Raw genomic sequence first — 22062 nt, 5'->3', positions numbered from 1 at the left:
CCTTCATACCTGAGATAAATTATTCTTCATCTGGCCCCATAAAGTTGTCTGTATATATAGCATGTCTCATTCCCAGTTCTGTAATGATGTTTTGTAGTTCTTCCATGGAGTTCCAGTGTAATGGAGGAGATGGGACATCTCCTTTGTTAGGCCAGGTCAGCTTTACCCCAGCCCTAATCCAAGTAACCAAATCAGCCACCATCCTCAGTTCCCTCCCATTCCAGCAGCATATAACCTTTGTCTCAGGGCTGGTTGCGCTGTCACCAAATCCAGTTTAGACATCTCCAGGCCATTTAGCATGATTCTATCTGTTCCTCTGTCCCACAGGCAGAGTAACCATGCAGTAACTCTTTCCCTGGTCTTTTGTTTGAACCTGGCTGTCAACTCAACTACTTCTGCAGAAGAATACTCCCTCATAGTTATCTTTTGGCTAGTTGGTATCACTTCTTGGTCATCTCTGGGCTCACGGGTTGCCTGAGTCTTTGTTTGAATGAGGGGGCAAGCCCTTAGGTCATCTTCCCCTTCAACAACTATATTTCCCTTCTCAGAGAAATCATTGCACCATAGATCCCATCATTTGGGATTCCAATTTTCCTGTAAGATGATGGTCCTCACCTTGTTGGATGGTGCCACCCTTGCATTTTTGCCACTTTGCATACCATGACCTCCAGGTGTTCCTCTTGTTGTTGTACCTTTTTGGCTAGTAGGTCTGAATTAGAGAAACAAACACTCTTAGATCCTTTTCTAATGCCAGGGCCTCTTTAGTTTTCCCCTAGTTCCTGCCTGAGTCAGAGTTCTTTTTCTGCACTCAGTCACAGGGCCCAAAGCAGCAGTCATACTACTGTGGCTATAACATGTTCAATTTCCTACCTTAGTTTCTCTTTACCTACTGCTTTGGTTAGAATCTCCAGCAACCCTTATAGCGTTTTGGGGGTGTCCCTGTACTCACACACCAGTCTGAAGCATTCCAAACACTTGGCTAAGTCTACCCACATGGAAGAGGCTGGCCATCCTGGGATTTCCCCCACTGACAACAGGCTGTCTCCCAACATGGTCCCTTTACCCATGCCTATTTCATTTTTGCTCTCCTGGCTGGCTCGCCAATTCTTTGAAGGCAGGGATATTGAATAAATCCCCTGAACTGAGAAGAAACTTTGAGACTGAAAAACAAAGCAGGCAACTCCATAAAGTACAATTATGAAGTTTATTGTGGGTAAGTTACATACAGGTAAGATCGGGCAGATTTCAATCCGGAATCATTCACAGCTGCACTATACACCGCCGAATGTGGTACAGGATTATTTAAAGGGGCCAAAGCTAAGGATAGACTCTGACTACTGTTACCAAGCCAGATTCATTTGCCTGTATGCAGCAAGCCAAACGCTGAGATGCCAAGCTTTGTAGTAGAGAAAAGCTTTACTCACAAGGCAGCCAAATGAGGAGATGAATCTCAAATCCACCTCCCAAAGATAGGTTTTAGGAATATTTATGGGATAAAGAGGCAGGATGGTCTGAGGCATGGGGAAAGGTGATTGGAAATAAGAAAAGCGAGGTAATCAGTGATCTGTGCAAGTGTAGTCAAGTTTCATGGTTCTTCATAGGACACATGTTCAAAAACTGGCAGTGTCAGCATGTTCTGAGGGTGGAGTTTTTGGCCCTCTGACGTTAAAAGGTCATCATGCAGGTCCAGTTAGATGGTCGGTAGTCTCAACCGGTCTGAATCGGGCAAGAACTAGCTCCAAGTTCCTGAAAAACAACTTAAGCAACCGTTACTACAGTGATCCTTATGTCAGGGGTGTTATATATAAGGAAGCTAATGGGAGTTTAGTTTAAAATCAACTAAAAGCAAACTAAAAGCAAGTGAGGCAGGTTAAATTTGGTGGGCCTACTCAGGTTAGCCCTCCGTTTCACTACTAAGGGAGAAGCACGTCCATGCCAACGGGAACCAGGGTTTTTTCTCTCCCCAGGGGTCTCATGACTATTATTCCTCACAAATCATTAACCATCTACGTCAGCAAAAGGCATTCTTCGAATTTTCATATCAGATTAAGGCAAGGGTAAAAGTTGATAGAGAACTTCTCTGGTGCCGGTGCATTCCTTCTGAGTAGGCTAAAGCTCCGTCACAGAGAAAGGGTAGTGGGGTGGGACTGTGGGCCTATGATGGAACTGAAAAAATGGAGTCAGTGTGGTTCAGCCACACAGCATCTTTGGCTAACTTAATGTAAAATGTCAGTGCCATTTTGATGTTTGATCCTTTGTCTCAAAGATGTACATAACTGTGGCTTCCACTTCTAATAGATGGAACAGTCCTCAGAGTTTTCCAAAACACTGTCTTTCAGATTATAATCCTTAAATCGGCTCAAATAAAATTTCCTATTTTTCTTTAGATCGACTATTGATTACTTTTTCCTTGACAGGAGGAACGGTAGAGCACAGGCGCGACCAAGGTAACAGGTGCGAGAAGAGTGTTCTCGCACGACCCCAGCCTTCTCCGCTCCTCCCTCCCAGTTACTCCTTGTGGAGATCGCCAACCAAACAGAGACCAGGACCAGCCCCAATCCCCCTCCTCCCCTTAGGTTGGGACTGGAGAGCACAGGCGAGAACGAGATGGGCGGAGGGGCGCGAAGCGAGCTGCGCAGGCGCTACAAGTCTCCGATGAGGCGCGAGCCTGAGTGGGACGTCGGCGCGCAAGCGCAGCAGGTCCCCTCAAAAGGGGCACGCTCCTGCACCGGACTCAACACGCAGGCGTGGAGTCTTCCCCGCTAAGGGCTTGCGCAGGCGGGGTATTAGCGCGCAGGCGTCCCGCCAGGGGGCGGAGCCCGAGAGTTGGGCGGCGGATATCCGGTTCCTGGAGCAACGAACGGCGGCGGCGGTGGCGGAGACAGCTACGGCTTCGGAGGAAGCGGCTGCGGAGGAGGAAGAAGAGGAGCTGGGCAAGGCGAGAGCCACAGGCGGGACCCTCGCCATGGGTCAGCGGACCTAGAGCGGTGGAAGGTACCGGCCGGGAGCCGAGCTGGTGAGACAGTCGTGGGGGTGGAAATGGAGACCGCTCAGGCGGAGAATGGGGAAGAATTGAGGCTCAGAACGCTGACGGAGAGCAGTGAAGGGCCCTCAGGCCGATGAGTGGGAGGAATGGCGGCGTCGGAATATTGAAGGGGAGTAATGGGGGAATTTAGGGGGAGGACGGGGAGGAATGGGCTCAGAAGACTGACAGGTGGAAGTGTCGGGATCTTGGACGAGGACGGAGAGGAATAGGGGAGGATCCGAACGCTGAGGGCAGATAGCGGGGCCTCTCAGGTTAAGGAGAGAGAAATGGGGGTTCAGAACGCTCAAGGGGAGAAATTAGGGGCTCTCAGGCTGATGACGGGGGGGAATGCGTTGGAATGCTGAAAGGGAGGCACGGGGGTCTCATATGGAGGACGATGAAAAATAGGGGGTCAGAGCGCTGACAGTTAGGGATGGCATGATCCTGGCCCAAGAGGAGAGGAATGGGATGGGGGGGGGAGTTCAAACGCAGAAGGGAGAAATCAGGGTGTCTCAAGCTGATGGGAGGATGAGGACGCTGAAGGGAACTTTTTAGCTGCAGAAGAGCGGAATAGGGAGGTTTGGGGGCTTGGGAAGAAATTGTGGCTTAGAGCACCGACAGATGGAAAATAAGGTGGGCGAGGCTGTCAAGGATATGGAGGAGCTGGGGGCTCTGTGGCAGAGGACACAGAGGAAGTCGAGGCAATAATACTGAGGTAGCAGGATAAGAGGACAGCAGGCAGGGAAGGAATGGGAGAGTTAAAAGGCTGAAAGAGAGAAATTAGTGACTCCTGGGTCAAGGAAAGGGAATGAATGGGAGGTTAGGATACTGAGGGAGAGTTTGGGACCTGGGTCTGATGAGGAGTCGTATGGGGGCCTCTTGCGCTGAGGATGGGAGGACTGAGGTCTCTCAAGCTGAGGCTGAGGAGGAATCGGGGATTAGGACGCTGAGAGTGAGGAATGCATTGAGGATGGGGACCCTTAGGTTGAGGATGGGGCTACCAGATCAAGAAGCGGGGGGGGGGGGGAGGAATGACAAGCTCCTGGGCCCGAGACAGGGAAGAATGGAGTGGGGATGGGGGTTTTCTCTTCCTTGTATTGGCCAGTTGCTTGTGGCAGGTCCTAGATCTTAAACAAGGATTAATAGATCCGTGGGTGTGTGTGGCCTGGGGCACAACATGTTCCTCCCTAGAGCCTCAGTTTCTCCCACTGCCCCCTCCATGTTGCAGGCCGCTGCTCCTTCTTGTGGCCCCCATGGCTGAGGACTGGCTGGACTGCCCGGCCTTGGGCCCTGGCTGGAAGCGCCGTGAGGTCTTTCGCAAGTCAGGTGCCACCTGTGGACGCTCAGACACCTATTACCAGAGGTACTGGGTGGGTTTTGGACAGAGTCAGGGGTTAGAGCTGAGCCTGGTTAGGCAGGGTGAAATCAGGGGGTGGGGTTAAATTATGCATATACAGTTGATCCTTATTATTTGCAGATTCCATGTTTGCAAATTTGCTTTTACTAAAATTTGTTTGTACCCCCAAAGTCATACTCACTGTGCTTTCATGGTCATTTGTGGATATGCACAGAGCAGCAAAAAATAAGTCACCTGATGCATGTGTTCCCAGCCGAGGTTGTTACTAGGCTTTCTTATTTTAGCTTTTGTACCGTAAACAAGTATCCTTCTTGAGGTCTACTTAGTGTTCTGTTTTTTGCATTTTTGTACTTTTTAATGGTGATTTTGCTGTTTGTAGTTGCCCCCAAGTGTAGTGTTGAAGTGCTGTCCAGTGTTGTAAGTGCAAGAAGTCGGTGATGTGCAATATGCAGAAAATACATATTAAATAAGCTTTGTTCAGGCATGAGTTGCAGTGCTGTTGGCTGTGAGTTCAATGTTAATAAATCAAAAAGGCAGCATATCTAGAAAAAGAAGAGGAAGTTTGCCAGTTAGTACATGAGGCTGCTCCAGAAAGTGCTAAAGTAACATCTATAGTATCTGATGAAGCTAAGGAAAAGGTGGAAAAGTGGCTAAGTTTGCGAAACCATGAGATGATGATTAAAGTGTAGTGGACAGCGTTGTGAGGCTGAAAGCAAAGGACATTGACAGTCATGTTACCCAGGGTTATGAAAATGTTAAGCCTGTCTCAGCTAGTGCTGGCTGGCTCACACGTTTCAGAAGGTGATACATCGTGAAAAGTGTTAAATTTGCAGGTGAGGCAGGTTCTGCAGATAAGAGACTGTGGAAGAATTTAAAAAACACCTGATAAGTGTTATACAGGAAAAGGGTGATGTAGAAGAGTAGGTTTTCAGTGCTGATGAGACTGGCTTATTTTACATCAACAAAGGAACCTGTGTAACACAGATGGCTTCCAAAGCTCCTGGCTTTAAATCATTCAAAGACCATGCAGTTAATTGTTTGTAAGAGGACTGTATTAAGCAGGGTGTCTTTAAACAGAAACACACATAAAACAATGTTACATACTGATCAGTTGACAAAATGTGACCAGAGGCTTACAGGAACCTAACCTGTAGTTCCATTAGGAGCAGTGGTTCTGTACTCACTAATTCAGTGTTCAAGGTGACTTTATAGAACAGATTACTGTGAATAATGAGAATTGACTGTAAATAAATGAAAATACATTTTTATAAACAAGTTACATTTAAGGATTTAAGGTCTTTTAGAATATGTTAGTGATATAGTTATTAAATTGTCTAAACTTTTTTTGTATGTAAGTTGTTGTTTGCTTGGAGGAATATAGTAAAATTGTACCTACAATTACATTTATTTATATGTTTATAAATAAACATATGGTGTTTTTTAAATGTTTATGTTTATTTATATCAGTTGTACATTTATCCACATATTTACAATTTTTATAAAACTTTCAAAATTTATAAATACAAGCGCAATGATCAAGAACTGAAAAGGCCAGAGATTTTACCCTAATTAAGGCAAGATAGCAAGTGAATGTGTCGCAGTTTTGTGGATGCTAGTAGGAGATATGAGGCTTCTGGTTCAGAGATGAAAGACAGTTTATTACTCACAGCATTAGCAGTATCCCGTATGTCATCGTTATTGCGCCGGTTCCCCAAATGCCAGTTCCCACAGGGTGACATGAAGAGGGTAATTAATTAGCACCTACACATGCACTGGGTTGTGTTGTAGGAAAGGAACCTTGAGCTTAAGGAATCCAGTCTTTTATAATGTTAGGACAGTAAGGATGCCTTCCCTTTGCTCTGGAAGGACACCCTATCTCTTATCTTCCAAGGCTGATGCTGTACACACATCCTTGAAAAGATAGTTCATAACGAAGGATAGTCAGTGCTGCTCTTGAACGACATGTAGAAATGTGAGAGACCTGTGGAACATTGTCTCCCAGCATCAGTTACTTATACTTTGTTTTGTATGTAGTTGCATTTATTTGTTTACGTATGTATTTGTATGTATATGTACACTTATTTATGTGTGTACAGTTGACCCTTGAACAATGTAGGGATTAGGAGTGCCAATCCCCTGTGCAGTCGAAAATCCACATATAACTTTTGATTCCTTAAAAACTTAACTACTGGGGACTTCCCTGGCGGTCCAGTGGTTAAGACTCTGCACTTCCACTGCAGGGGCATGGGTTCGATCCCTGGTGGGGGAACTAAGATCCTGAGTGCCATGTGGCGCGGCAAAAAAAAACAAACAAAAAAATTAACTACTAATAGCCTACTGTTGACTGGAAGCCTTACCGATAACATAAATAGTTACGTATTTTGTATGATATATTATATACTATATTCTTACAGTAAGATAAGCTAGAGAAGTGATTAAGAAAATCATAAGGGAGTTCCCTGGTGGCCTAGTGGTTAGGATTCTGGGCTTTCACTGCTGTGGCCTGGGTTCAATCCCTGGTCGGGGAACTGAGATCCTGCAAGCCGTGCGGCGCAGCCAAAAACAAAAAATCATAAGGAAGAAAAAGTTCATTTACAGTACTGTACTGTATTTATCAATACCATAAGTTTACATCATCTGTTTACAAGATGAATTGCTTGTCTGTCAGTACCTACATCAATATTGTCTTATATGATACAAAACATTGTAGATATTATACATATTACTAATACCAGACATCAAAAATGAAAAGATAATTGAAAAATTTACGTTTATTTACAGGTATAACAATTCATGCATTGATAACTAAGAAGGAGCAATATGATTGCTTTATGGTAGGGTTCTATAATTGATACGATTGCTTCATGGATTGCTTCATGGTAGCCTCACCTGTACACTAATGAATGAATTGTAAAATTTTTATGGCATACAGTATTATAATCATATTCATAATACAGTATTGGGAACATTGTTACATTTTTAAAAACCACTTACCTGTGATGATAGGCAGTTTCCCTGATTACCAGAGAGAGAGGCATACTGTATGGTAATGTAATTCTTTGAAAGCAAAGTTATAAAACAGTAAGAAAACTAACACGTTATTAAGTTGATATTAAATATCACTCACCTTATGCCTGTGTAAGTATAGGCAATCCACTTCAAGTCTCGCACAGGTGAATACTTGGGCGATGATGATGATGACACGGAAATGTCTCATACAGTTCTTGCCGTACAGTTGTTAGGTTTTCACACAAAGATACTCACGCACAAACACGATAGGTAAGTATTAACTGTACAGCCTGTTGATTATTTACTGTTCGTTAAGTGGAAGTGGATCATCATAAAGGTCTTCATCCTTGTCGTCTTCATGTTGAGTAGGCTGAGGAGGAAGAGAAAGAGGAGGGGTTTGGTCTTGCTGAGGAGGGTGGCAGAGGCAGAAGAAGGAGAAGGTGGAAGGGAAGGCAGGAGGGCCAGAACACTTGGTGTAACTTTACAGAAGTACATTGTAATTTCTGTCTGACTTTTTTGCTTTTTCACTTTTCCAAAAATGTTTCTACACAGTACCAATCTTTCTTCCACTGTTTGCTTTAGTTTCAGTGTCCATATCATAGAAGGGTCCGTGTTGTAAAATAAGTCAAAGTAGTCTTGAATATCGGAACCCTTCTGCTAGATTGTCTAATGTCAGTTTTTTTCTGGCACTCCTTTTTCTTCGTCTTCTTCCTCATCATCTGGCACTGGTTTGGCAGCATTCATCTCCATCAAGTCGTCTTGTGTTAATTCCTCTGGTGTGGTGTCTGATAGCTCTTGAATCCAAGATCCATGTCTTGAAACCCTTCACCCCCTCCCCCCTTTTTGCCGTATCCACAATCTCTTTCATGATATCCTTGATTGACTTGGTCGTAAATTCTGGGAAGTCATGCACAACATCTGGACACAGTTTTCTCCAGCAGCAGTTATTGTTTTGGGCTTGATGACTTTCACAGCCTTTTCTATAACGATGGCATCTTCAGTGGTGTAATCTTTCCAGACTTTCATGATGTTCTGTCTATGAAGGTTCTCTTCCATAGTGTTGACAGTCTTTTCTATAAAGTACTGTGTGTAATGAGCCTTAAAGGTCCTTATGACCCCCTGATCTAGAGGCTGGATTAGAGACATTGTGTTTGGGGGCAGGTAGACCACTTCGCCGCCTTTGGTGTTGAATTCATGGGGTTCTGGGTGGGCAGGGGCGTGGTCCAATATCAAAAGAACTTTAAAGGCTGTCCCTTACTGGCAGGGTACTTCCTGACTTCAGGGACAGAGCATCAGTGGCACCAATAAAAAAAAGGGTTCTCGCTGTCCAGGCCTTCTTGTACAACCAAAAGACTGGCAGCTGGGGTCTGTCTTTTCCCTTCAAGGCTCTAGGGTTAGCAACTTTTATAAATAAGGGCAGTCCTGATCATAAACCTGACTGCGTTTGCACAAAACAGTAGGGTTAGCCTGTCCCTTCCAGCCTTAAATCGTGTTGCTCACTTCTCTTTCTTACTAATAAATGTCGTTTCTGGCATATTTTTTTTGCAGAATAGGGCACTTTCATCTGCATTAAAAACTTGTTCAGGCAGGTATCCTTTCTTCTCAATGATTTTCTTAATGGCGTCTGGGAACTTGTCTGCTGCCTCTTGGTTGGCAGAACCCGCTTCTCCTGTTATCTTGACATTTTTAAAGCCAAACCTCTTTCTACAATTATCAAACCATCCTTTGCTGGCATTAGATTCTCCGGCTTTAGAGCCTTCACCTTCCTTTTGCTTTAAGCTGTCATTACGATGACTTCATTTTTTCTTGAATTATGTTGGAATTTATAGGTATGGCTTTCTTATAGCAATCCTGCATCCATATAAGAGCTGCATTTTCAGTGCGAGATAAAAAGGTATTCTGCAAAAAGTACAAGGTTTTTGAGCTGCTGGCGTAGCTGCAGCGACGGCTTCATGAATTTCCTTTTTTTTTTTTTTTTTTTTTTAACAATAGTCCTTACAACTGGATTCATTAATCTTGAATTGGAGGGCAACCACAGCTGCAGATCTCAATCTACGGTACATGTCAAGCAATTCGGCTTTTTCTTGTAATGTTATGAGTTCTCTCTGCTTCTTGGGAGCACTTCCAGCATCACTAGTTACACTTTGTTATGGGTCCCATGGTGTTATTCAGGGTTTACGGTATTGCGCTAAACGCGATGAAAATGACATGAGAACCACCGCAAGGGGTCACTTTCTACTCTGATGTGCAATTTACTGGAGAAACAGACTGCTCGCTCGGAGCTGATTAGCCTTCCATGGCATTTTAAGCAGGTACTCGCAACACTTGAGCTCACTGCAGTAGCAACAGGAGGTGGCTGTTAGATGATTATAGTAGTACAATATGTACTACAGTTAATTTTATGCAGTTATGGTATAATACTGCATCTTTATGTTTGTTTACATTTCTCTTGACTGCGAATGGTACCACATATGGTCTTTAAGTTTTGAGTGATGAATAAGTTTTGATAAGCTTAAACTTTTTGTAATAGACTTATGTATATTTTACAGTGATAAAAGATAAAATAGACTAGTATCTACATATATTTTATGCATTCATGACACACCTAACTTTCTCTTAATTTTTTCAATATTTCTAAACTACGTGGTTCATTGAGTTTTTTTAAATAGTCACAAATCTCCAAAAAATTTTCCAGTATATTTATTGAAAAAAATCTATGTATAAGTGGACCTGCACAGTTTAAACCTGTGTTGTTCAAGGGCCAGCTATATTTGAAACATTTGTTTGTGACTTATATAAGTTTTCTTTATTTGTCTGTGTATTTAACACGTAGTGCTAACACAGTTACATTATTTAATGTATTTGTGTTCCTATTTGTGTTGATTTTCACTTACATAGAATACCACTAGTACCACACATTATAAATACATGCATATCTGTTTACAATTGTATGACTTATTGCTGTTTGTGTACTTGCTGGTATTTATACGCCTTTTATCTTACTGCTGTTCAGGGTTATTTGGGGTAGTTACTTGGTCGGGGCTCATAGGCTGATCCCAGGCTGCCTCCTGTATCCCACCAGCTCTGCAGGCCTATTCACCGGCCCAGTGGGAGGGTGGTGTGGGTGGAGTGGCAGTGGCTCCGCCTAGGTACCAACCCATCCTGTCCCACCCCCAGCCCCACAGGAGATAGGATCCGAAGCAAAGTTGAGCTGACCCGATACCTGGGCCCTGCGTGCGATCTCACCCTCTTCGACTTCAAACAAGGCATCCTGTGTTATCCAGCCCCCAAGGTACTATACAGTGTGCGATACCCAGGCAGGAGTGGCTGAGCCACCTAACACCCACCCGCTGACTTACATCTTTCTGCCCTTGCTCTTATCTCCAGGCCCATTCCTTGGCGATCCCCAGCAGGAAGCGGAAGAAGCCTTCGAGGCCAGCCAAGGCTCAGAAACGTCAGGTTGGACCTCCGAAGAGCGAAGTCAGGAAGGAGGCCCCAAGGGATGAGACCAAGGCTGATGCTGACACAGCCCCAGCTTCGCTTCCTGCGCCTGGGTGAGTGTCGGCCTCAAGGGAGCCAGGTCCACGAGGGCTGTGGTTGGGGTTGCACTCGGCCCCATGCCCATGTTTCCCGTCCCAGGTGCTGTGAGAACTGTGGAATCAGCTTTTCAGGGGATGGAACCCGACGGCAGCGGCTCAAGACTCTGTGCAAGGACTGCCGAGGTGAGTGGCCCCTGGGGCACTGGGAGGTAGAGCCGGAGCAGGCTTGGCGTCAGGCTAGGACACAGGTGTCTGGCTGGAGATTGAATGGTAGGTGTCAGGGCGGAGGCAGTCATGAGGTCAGGTATCTGATGCTCCCTTTACATTTCTCTTCTACTCTCTCCCTCCCTGCAGCACAGAGAATTGCTTTCAACCGGGAGCAGAGGATGTTTAAGGTAAGCACGACCTGCTTCCTCCTCACAAGTGTGCGGTGGGAGCAGGATGTGATAGGGGCTGGTGAGAGTCCGAAGGAACAGTGATGGATCCACAGGGTGTCAAGAGTCATTTTGTAGGGAGCTAGCTACAGTCAGCCGACAGTAATGGGAGTTAATCAGTAGACACAGTGACGAGGTTCACAGGGGAACAGTAGACATCGTTACGGCCTCAGTGATGGTGGCTAATCAGTAGTCATCAGACGGTGATGAGACAAACGGGGGATGAGCAGACGTGATGATGGGGGCCAATGTGGGGTCAGCAGACACACAAGGGGCAGTGCTCCTGGAGCCACTCTACCTGGACCTGTGACCTTGCCCCGCCCATTCCTGGCAGCGTGTGGGCTGCGGGGAGTGTGCGGCCTGCCAGGTAACGGAAGACTGTGGGGCCTGCTCCACCTGCCTTCTGCAGTTGCCCCATGATGTGGCCTCGGGGCTGTTCTGCAAGTGTGAGCGAAGACGGTGCCTCCGGATTGTGGAAAGGGTGAGTCGGGCAGGTGGGGTGGGCCCAAGGCTCACCTGCACTCCTGACCCTCATAGTCCTGGCCCCATGCGTCACACCTCCGGCCCCCCACAGAGCCGAGGGTGTGGAGTGTGCCGGGGCTGTCAGACCCGAGAGGACTGTGGCCGTTGTCGAGTCTGCCTTCGCCCTCCCCGCCCTGGTCTCAGGCGCCAGTGGAGGTGCGTCCAGCGGCGTTGCCTGCGGGTGAGTCAGGCTGGAGGGGCCGGCGCTGGTGGGCCACGGCAGAGCTCATTCTACTGTTAACAGCTGCCGCTGCTTCCTCCCAGCCTGGCCTTGCCCACCTCATGTCTTCTTTTCTCCCCCGTCCCATGCTCACCTCCTCGGCCCCGCCTGCCCCTGTCTGCCAGCACCTTGCACACCGCCTCCGCCGCCACCATCAGCGATGTCAACGACGCCCTCCCCTAGCTGTGGCTCCCCCTGCTGTGAGTGCCCCGGCCCACCCTCTGCCTGCCTGTCCCACATGCATGCTTTCTGCACACCTCGGGGGAGGCAGGTGGTCCTGTGTCCGCCTGGTGCCACCAAGCCTAAACTGTCCTTCTGTTTTTCTCTCAGGGTAAACACGGCCGCCGCAGGGGAGGCTGCGACTCCAAGGTGGCTCCCCGGCGGCGCCCCCCCCGAACCCAGCCACTGCCTGCACTTCCGCCCTCGCAGCCTCCAGAGTCTCCAGAGCTGGTGAGGCCCTGGTGGGCAGGGGGAAGGCACAACCGTAACCTCACCCACTACCTGCCCTGACCCCACCCCATTTGCCTCTGCAGCACCCCAGAGCCCTGGCCCCCTCGCCACCTGCTGAATTCATCTATTACTGTGTAGACGAGGACGAGCTAGTGAGTGGCCTCACCCTACCTGGACAAGCCTAGAGTCTCCCAGGGCACTTGGTTAACCCCAGAGAAGCACACGCTGCCATGGGCCTAATAAGGGAATAGTAAGGCACAGTGATGGGTGCTAGTGTGGGATGAGCAGACAGTGGGGTAGGCACTAATATGGGATCAACAGGTGCAGTGACAGTACCTAATGTCGGATGAACCAGCACTCTGGTGGGACTAATAGAGGAAAAGCTGGCACGGTGACTGAAGTTCACGCAGGATGAGCAGATGTTGCAGGTGCAGTGATGGGAGCTGAAGGAGTGTCAGCAAAATCCTGCTGGAGGCGGGGGTCCAAGACATTGTCTTGGTAGCTAGTGGGGGACTAGCAGATAGAGCGATGGATACCGTGCTGGAGCAGCCACAGTCCTCATGGTATCACGGGCCGTCCGGTACAGTGATGCTGCCTGGTGCCGGACTAGCACACACTGAGGTGTGACCAGTGGGGAGTCAGGCTAAGACCAGTGTCCAGCCAGTTCCCTCCAGTGGGGCTAGTGGAGGAGTAACAGGGGCAGCATTGTGATCGTCCTAGTGACAGCGTCCCCCGTCCCTCTGCTCCCCAGCAGCCTTACACGAACCGTCGGCAGAACCGCAAGTGTGGGGCCTGTGCAGCCTGCCTGCGGCGGATGGACTGTGGCCACTGCGACTTCTGCTGTGATAAGCCCAAATTCGGGGGCAGCAACCAGAAGCGCCAGAAGTGTCGTTGGCGCCAGTGCCTGCAGTTTGCTATGGTGGGTGCAGCAGGATGGGTCAGGTGGGCGGGACGAACAGTGTCAGGCCCCCCCCCCCCCCCCCCCCCCGGTGCCTGAGAGGGATGGGCCGGCCTGGTAGGTGGGTGGGGACCGGCCAGATGGGTCCTGCCGCTTCGGAGCGGTGGGTGGGTGGGTGGGGCAAGGGGTTCGGCCAGCAATTAGCAGACATTGTGCTGGGATAAATGAGGAATCTGGGTGGCACTGGCATTGCCAACAGGAGACTAGCAGGGTCGGTGATGAGGGGCTCATACCTAAGGAGACTGTGCTGGGATTAACGGGGGCGGGGGAAGCGGAGTCACAGGCACATTGATCAGGGCAGGGTAGTGTGGTTGGCCATTGTACCCAGCGGCCATAACACCCCATCTCTCCTCACAGAAGCGGCTGCTGCCAAGTGTCTGGGCAGGGTCCGAGGATGGCGCCGGGCCACCTGCACCTTACCCGCGTCGAAAGAGGCCTGGCTCTGCTCGAAGGCCCCGTCTGGGTCAGACCCCGAAGCCTCCCTTGGCCACGCCCATGGCCCAACCAGACCGTGCCCGGACTCCGGTGAAGCAGGAAGCAGGCAGTGGCTTTGTGCTGCCCCCGCCTGGCACCGACCTCGTGTTCTTACGGGAGGGTGCAAGCAGTCCCGTGCAGGTGCCTGGCCCAGCTCCAGCTTCCACAGCAGCTCTGTTACAGGTGAGGGTCCCACCTTATCCTGCCCTTCCCGACCCCACCCAGCCTCGTGTGGGGAAGCTGGGACCAAGTCTGCTGCCATCCTCCTTCACGCAGGAGGCCCAGTGCCCTGGCCTGAGTTGGGTCGTGGCCTTACCCCAGGTGAAGCAAGAGAAGGCGGATGCCCAGGAAGACTGGACACCGGGCACAGCCATCCTGACTTCTCCTGTATTGCTGCCTGGCTGCCCCAGCAAGGTGGGGGTCAGTGATGGGTGGTCTGTGAGCAGAGTGATGGTGAGCCATGATCGTGGTTCTTTGAGCAAAGTAATAGGTGTGCTGATTACAGCCTCTCACAGAATTATCCCGCCTGTCTGACAGATGCCCCACCCTCCCCAGGCAACTAGTTTTGCCTGCTTTGCTGCCCAGCTAACAGAAGAATGGAAATCTGTGAGGAATGGGAAAGGTTTGTAGGCAGAGAGATGGTTTTTCTGTGCTCAAGTATGACAGAAGTGGGATTGTCAGCACAGTGACAGGTTGGCTGATAGAGACACTTTCCTCAGGCCAGCCCTACCCTTCTGACAACTGCCTGTTTTCCACCTCTCCCAGGCAGTAGACCCAGGCCTGCCACCTGTGAAGCAAGAGCCACCTGACCCTGAGGAGGACAAGGAGGAGGAGAACAAGGATGACTCCACCTCTGACTTGGCCCCAGAGGAGGAGGCAGGAGGGGCTGGCACGCCCGTGGTCAGTGCTGGGGGCACCTCACTGTTCCTGACCCTGCTTTAGCCACACCAGCCATGTTGACCCTGATGTTAATTCTTCCCCAGATCACGGAGATTTTCAGCCTGGGTGGAACCCGCCTCCGGGACACAGCAGTCTGGTTGCCAAGGTGTGCCCCGCACAGGGAGGGGTGGGGGTGGGATGGGGTGGGGTGCCGGTCAGATGTGGGCCCTGAGTCTTGAAAGTACACTCAGCGTTTTGGCATGGTGTAGTGGGAGGTAAAGGCCCCACACCACTGCTCTGGTCACAGTCAGTGACGGGGTATGTACAGGACCTTAGAGATTTCTCCTGAGGTCCAGGTCAGGGCTGTTCTTGAGGAGGGTTACGGGAGGTGATGGGGGGAGAGGATTTGGTGACCTGTGATGAGATTTGAAAGAAAAAGAAAAGGAAAGCCTTGTCCCCATATCCCTAAGAAAATCCACAGAGGTCAGGCTTAATATATAAATTCTTATGCAGAAAATCATCATTCGGGGCCTTGAAGGCCTGTGGAGTCTCCAAAAGATGAATGGGTGGGCTGGGCAATGGTGGGTGGGCAGGAGATCTGGGTCCTAAGATGGCTTTGTGATCTGGGTCCACATAAAACTGGAGTATCCTCTGTGGAAGGGGTTAGGCTGTGTTTCTTGAGCCTTTCCAGAGCCCATTGAGGTCATTTACTGTTTCAGCTGCTGCACAGGACTGTCCCTGCAGGCGTGGCAGTAGAAGGCAGGATAGGTGCCTGTAAGGACTGGGACGGTGGGAGGAGGACAGGGGCATGCTGCCTCCTGCAGAAGTGCTGACAGCCCTGAACAGAGCCCCAGACACAGGCAACATAAACCTGTTGGCCTAAACTCCTGGATTCCTTTGTTCCTGCAAACTAGTGTCTGCAGGCGAGAGACTCCTCCACCTGCACCTGGGCAAGTACTGAGGTACTGATTGCAGCCCTTCTGGGTACACTGCAGTGTGGCAGATACAGCGGTGAATCAATGACCCTGGAAGGCTTATCCTTCAGGAGACACAGGATTTCTGCCTTCAGGGAGCTTATAATCCAACTGGGGAGACTTACTTCCCCTATGCATGAAGTCATTACGTATTACCAGAGAAGGTAATGATGTGCTTGATGTGCTACATTGTCTGTAATGGAAGATTTTAGAAGAGAGAAGGGAAAATGAAGGGGAAATGGAAGAGTAGGGAATGGTTTGTGATGCTCCATTTTGCACATAGGGAACCTCATTCAACATACAGACCTGCTCCCTCTTCTCTAGGTCCAAGGACCTTAAAAAACCTGGAGCTAGAAAGCAGTAGACTGGAGGCTTCTGCAGACTGTAGGACTCAAGGTGATATTTACAGACCGACTTTATGAGAGACAACACTGATCTGCTCAGAGGCTGGACCGTAGATGGATTGCCAGGGCTTGTGTGGGAGTCAGTAGGAACTGGGAAAACCTACCACCAAACCAGAGGAGCAGGCCTGTTCAGTACTTTGAGCTTATAGAGGAAGTAAGCAGAAAAGGAAGGAAAAGAGTAGAAAGTTGGTGCATCTGCTCCAACCGGTGCAAATCCCAAGAGCCTGAGTGTGATAAGAAGTGTGGATATTAAGGATGGGGGAGTTGGGATGGGAGAGCGGATGTAATTAAAGCCACCTTCAGCCTAAACAAGCCGTCATCATCATAATTTTAAATGCATTTGGATGAGACCTGGCCGTGTCTCTAAACATTTCCTCGGGGAGACAGCAGTTGGGAATGTAATGTGAATAAATGAGGAAAGGAACTGCTATTTGGTGAGTTCCTCCCATGGACCTAGTTTAGTCCTCAGAAACATCTTTCTAGAAAGGCATTGGTTTTGCCCATTTTTGCGGACGGGAAAACTGAGATGCAGAGAAACTACATAACTTGTCCAGTGTCGAACAGCTAAAATTGATAGAGCCTAGAATCAGACCCAGGTTGTAAAAGCCTTGTCCTAAGTTAAGCCACTAAACTGTAAACTATAACGTATATGCAATAGGGTGTAATAATGTTATATTAACGGAAGTTTCCAGTGACCTTGAAGACAAGGTGGATTACTCTAAGCTTTATAACAAACCCCTTAACACTGCTGCCCTTAGGGTGGTTTAGGGAGCACCAAGGCATTGTGGATGGTGCCACCTTATCAGAGCACCCGTGCCTCCTGAGACTGGGTTCTTCCCAGGCCTTGGGTGCTGCATAGGATCCCTCAAACCCAAAAGGGCATCTTTCCCTATTGGCGCTGCTTGTTACCGTCACTCCCCATCCTCGGCCAAAGCAGTCTTCAGAAGTAAAGCTCCTGGCCTGGCTCATCATTCCTCACAACTCGAATCCCCTGTCCCTTGGTGACCTTTGTGCTTGGTTTCTGCTCTCAGCCCCTATCTACTAGGAGTCTGAGTTCCTGCTTCAAGTCCTGCCTAAGGGCCAGTCTTGGCTCAGCCCTGCCTCACTTTCCAATTCTGCATAAAGTGCCAAGAAGATTAGACCTGTGATTCATTACTTAGTTAGCTTTACAGTGCCAGGACTGAGTGCATGCCTCCCTCAAATTTTGTAGCCTATGTGCTTCGCTTGCCTTACTCTAGTCCCAGCCCTGCAGGTTTAGATAATTCAGATGTAGATTAAACTTTTTTCTAGTTTAACTCATTATATAGCCTCTGCCACCCTCCTCTGCTCCTTCCTTTGCCTCACCCTGCCTACTGCAGCCAGAGGCAAGACTGGATAATTTTCTTGATACTGTTTTGCTCCCCCCTCCCCCCGCCAGGATCCAACCACTCAACCCTAGTATTCTAGTGGTATTTTGACAGTGATGTCCGAAGTGAAATTTATTTGAATAGCATTCTGATTCATGAGATAAGAGTCTGGTTATTGTGTGTATGAGGATACAGTCAGAAAAGCAGCACCACTAATATAAAGATTTTATGTATATATGTACATATAAATATGTATATTATGTTAAAAGATTTATTGTAGGGATTTGACCTTATGTAGTTGTGGGAGCTGGTTGAACAGTCTCTGTAAGGCTGTTGTTTTTACATCTAATGCTGGAGCTTGAAGTCTGCAGGGCAGGCAATCGGGAAGGGAAGATGGATGTAAAGAGTGGGAGACCGAGGAGACACTGGCGCCACCGAGCACGAGCTGGAAACCACGCGGATGGCCCGGAACCCATGTCAGCCTCTCACCACCTCCAACTTCGATGATGTGGGTTTCCTGCAGAAGAAGCTGGTGCCCTTCATCACAGAGTTAAATATGCATCTGGGCCAGGAATTAGAGAAGCCGAAGGAAGATCCTGGGGAAGGTGGAGCAGCTGCAGGCCTGGCTGCGGGCCTGACTGCTGCCCCATACCAACGAGGTGAGCCAGCAGATAAATGACATGTGTGAACTGCAACAGTGCCTGGTGCCCCTGCACCAACCTTCCGAGTGTGCTGCTGCTTCACTTCTGCCCTCCAGTTATCACGCAAAATGTCTCTTGTGGCCCATCCTAACCGGAAGCGTACGGGGAAGGGAGTACTGGGAAACGTAGCCTAGTCAAGGTGACACGTTACAAAGCCACCCTGCCATGAATCAGCTCCCAAGGGTCTCACTACTCAACTGAGGATAAAGGATAACTTGATAAAGCTGCGTTGCTGAAAATGCAAAGCTGAAGACCATGGATTTCATGGTGACCCCAGCAAGTACAGAAATTCTGTCAAGCCCACCCAGAAAAAACTTGCTGGTCTCGGCTATTTTTGTGTCATTCAAGTATTGAGAACCTGGCCCATGGTAGGCACTGTACTTAATACTGGGATTCAGGAATGAAAAAGATATAGTCCATGCAGTTTCATTAAATACATCAATATGTATTTACAAATGGTGAATGGATTTCCAACTTTATCGTGGAATTTAATGGTGAAAATGCAGAATTCAGGAAACTGTTGGAAGGACAGCCCTTGCGTGAACCTTGTTGGGGCACAATAGGCATTGGAAATAATATAAATAGTTTCTATCTCTATGCTGTTCTATTTTAAAATTATTTTTAAATGATTTTTATTGTCCCGTTTACTGATTTATACACTTAGTGTTTCTTTTGGGAGTGTCTTGATGGTCCTTAAGTGTTGATTGACTGCCTCTGAGAAAGTGGTATAGCGGGTGGCAAGATCAAGGTCAGGTTCTGTCCATGGACCTTGGGTGAATCACTTCTCTTAGGCCTCCCAGGAGGTTGAGACTTGGTTGAAAGCCTTGTCTCACTGGGCTTGGCGCCTGGCCCAGCCCTTCCACCCACTGAATAGGCCCGCCACGGGGCTCCGGCGCCCAGACCGTGGTCCTCCCACCAGGGCTCGGGAGACGCTGCCCCTCACCCGCCTGCCTGGGCGGCCCTGGGGCGTGGCCTCCGCTGGGTCCAGGCTTCTGTTCCCAAGCCGAGCCGAGCCGGCACGGTGGGAAGCCGAATCCCCTCTACACAAAGTGGCTCAACAGGTAAAACCGAAGCGGAATTAAATTACGGGACACGCCCAGGGTGAGGGCGCGGCAAGATGAGCTCAGGACCAACGCTGGGATGTTCAGGGCAGCCGGGTATTGCCAAGGGTCCGCTTCCCCTGTCTGTCGCTGAAAACTCCAGGCTGTAGACCTCGGAGGTTACCGACGGGCGCCCAAGGATCTCAGTGGCTTTTACCAAACCCCGCTTCTAGGCCGAGGGGTTTTCGTCGCCTCTCTTGCCCAAGGGTGTGGTGTCAGGGTGCTTCCACCCAGACCAGCCGGCGGGCCAGGCACCCGTGGGAATCGAAGATCAAGGAACTGGCCCTCAGGACCCCGTCCAGGGAACGGAGACGACCATCTAATTTCTTTCTTTTTTGTTTGTTTCAGGCTACGTAAACTCTTAGCAGTAAATGAAAATGAGTATTTTACCGAACTGCAATTGAAAGAAGAAGCTTTATAGGAGATAAAAGACAAAATGAGAGAATTACTAAAAGAAATTTTGAAAGAGAAGAGAGACACTGTTTTGTGGCTGAAAGCCTGAACCAGCAATTCAGGAAATGGAGTCCAAACCTAGAAACATACCGCCTACAAAATCTGAAGTGGGCAGATTACAAATGATTAAACAATGCTTATTTACCGTAAATTGCGGTCTTAAGATGGGATGCACAGTACTAGTTGTACTTTGGTTATTACACGTCAGTGACCGGCTAGGTGCTGATTTTTTTTGTGTTGTAATGATAGTTCTATGTTCACCCCCACTATAGAAAGAGTTCCAAAGTGTTATTTGGCTTTTAGGTATTAACTACCACCTTGCTCTTGACCGGAAGTACAGCTGTGGTCTCCACCTGTGCTGAGGGCCCCTTCTAGGTTTCCTGACCTGTGTTGTTTTCCTGCCTGGGATCCGGAATCTCAGAGCCCGATCACCTGCAGTTCTAATCCACGTCCTAGCCCTGGCCCTGGTTTTTATTGTGCCCAGCCAGGTCGTGTCACTGCCGTACCAGCCCATCTGATTGCCCCCCATCCTAGGGTACCTCAAGTCTAAGCCCTGGTTTCCTGATTTTATTAACAAATTTGTCATTACTGGTTGAGTTGGCTGACAAAACAGGCTCTCTCAGCTTTAATTGTTTTAGCTGTAAAATGAGGATAATACCCGCTGTTCCATCAGTCTTATAAGATACCTGTGAGGCTCAGAGGTTTTAGTGTGAAAATACGTTGTAAATTCCTGTAAAGAACTACGCGAATAAGGTTGTCTTGTGATGATATGTCATGAAGATTACTTAGAGATGGCCTCAAAATTTAACCTACCAACAAAATGCCCACGAACCTTTCTCATGCTTTTAGACCGATTACAAGATATAAATAGAAAAGTCAATTGGAATGTAGTTAGATCTTCGACTTCACTTCGGGTTAAGGAGGCTCTTTTTCTGCTATTTGATGAACCCTAGAAGAAGGGAGCGAGGTCGGCGGGAGGCCTGGCCAAGGGCGGGGTGAGGACTGCGCAGACTCAGCTTTTCCACTCCCAGAGGAAGTCGCGAGTGCCGGCGTCTATGGTCACCATGGTGATGGGACCAACTTCCGCCCCACTCACCTGCCCAGAGCCCCGCGAGGCGCACCATGGCAACCGGACCTCTGCGTCGCGGAATCTGGTCCCTCAGGTCGCTGTGGCTGGGGAGTCGCGGCGGGCGCCGCCCCCAACCCGAGGGGACTCGAAAATGTACAGCCAGCGATTTGGCATCGTACAGCGGGAGGTTAAGGGCCCCACTCCCAAAGTGGTGATCGTGGTAAGCACGGGGTGTGTGTGAGGGACCCTACCGCTTTCTGCATCTTCCCCAACTCAGCACCAGCGCAGCCCACCCTGGCCCCCAGCAGGGGCTCTCTCGAGGGAAGCAGGCGCTTGATGCAGCAGCTTGAATTTTGAAAGAGGGAAGGATAAGGTCTCTTGCCTAGCTCTCGTACTCCGTCCCCCCTACCCCCCAACCCCCCGCGTCATATAATATTTACTTTCTGTATTTGGAGAAACACCACTTGAGATCTTAGGGTTTTCAGTCTTCCGAGGCTGCTGAAAGAGGTCGTCCCCTTGCGATGCGGAGTGTGTGTCAAGGAAACGGTGCTGGGTCAGGCGGCAGGAAATCGGGGGTCTGGGCTGGCAGTGATTCAGCTGTACGGTCTTGGGCTAGTTCTACACGCCTAGGAAAATCGTCTGTTGAAGGAGTATTGGGCTGTGAGAGGTTGTGAATGGTTATAGAGCCCTTCCTTTGCTGACTCAACCATAACAGAAGCGTCCCTGCAGGCCTGGGAATAGGAGGTTGGTTGCCTTTAAGGCAGGGGAGGTGGTAGGAGGCTGGGGGAATGTTGCGTGCTGCAGAGTTGAATAGGTCCTGCTCAGAACCCCAGACACTTGGTCCATGCACCTGCATTCCTTTGTTTCTACACACTGGTTTCTACAGGCTAGAAAACCACGTGTAGGTAGGCAATTATAGAGGTATTACTTGAGCCCCTGCTGTGTGCACAGCTCTGTGGAAAATACAGGGGTGAATACAGTGACCCTGGGAGGTTTACCCTTCTTTAGAAGTCTGATCCCTGCCTTCACGTTGCTTATCATCTAACTGCAGAAATAACTTGCTCATGCACAAAACCATCAAAGGTTAACACAGGTTAATGATGTGCTATATTGTCTGTGTTGGAACATCGTGGAAGAAAGATCAGAGA

The 22062-nt window shown here is 49.0% G+C and overlaps 1 protein-coding gene across 1 annotated transcript in view; it reads left to right on the top strand.

Moving 5' to 3' along the window:
* Positions 1 to 2920: 2920 nt before the first annotated feature.
* MBD1 (methyl-CpG binding domain protein 1) overlaps positions 2921 to 22062 on the top strand; it is a 72049-nt gene continuing 52907 nt past the window's right edge. The window contains 16 exon segments of the mRNA XM_068563401.1: positions 2921 to 3016; positions 4254 to 4388; positions 10569 to 10683; positions 10779 to 10945; positions 11031 to 11113; positions 11285 to 11325; positions 11699 to 11845; positions 11939 to 12067; positions 12232 to 12306; positions 12437 to 12556; positions 12640 to 12708; positions 13308 to 13475; positions 13872 to 14171; positions 14754 to 14841; positions 14844 to 14888; positions 14972 to 15033. Of these exon segments, the coding sequence (XP_068419502.1) occupies positions 4279 to 4388; positions 10569 to 10683; positions 10779 to 10945; positions 11031 to 11113; positions 11285 to 11325; positions 11699 to 11845; positions 11939 to 12067; positions 12232 to 12306; positions 12437 to 12556; positions 12640 to 12708; positions 13308 to 13475; positions 13872 to 14171; positions 14754 to 14841; positions 14844 to 14888; positions 14972 to 15033 (1719 nt within the window). The 5' untranslated portion in view covers positions 2921 to 3016; positions 4254 to 4278.

This window comes from Eschrichtius robustus, chromosome 14 (assembly GCF_028021215.1).
Source record: "Eschrichtius robustus isolate mEscRob2 chromosome 14, mEscRob2.pri, whole genome shotgun sequence".
NCBI classification, from domain to species: domain Eukaryota; kingdom Metazoa; phylum Chordata; class Mammalia; order Artiodactyla; family Eschrichtiidae; genus Eschrichtius; species Eschrichtius robustus.
This window is presented reverse-complemented; position numbering and strand designations above follow the sequence as displayed.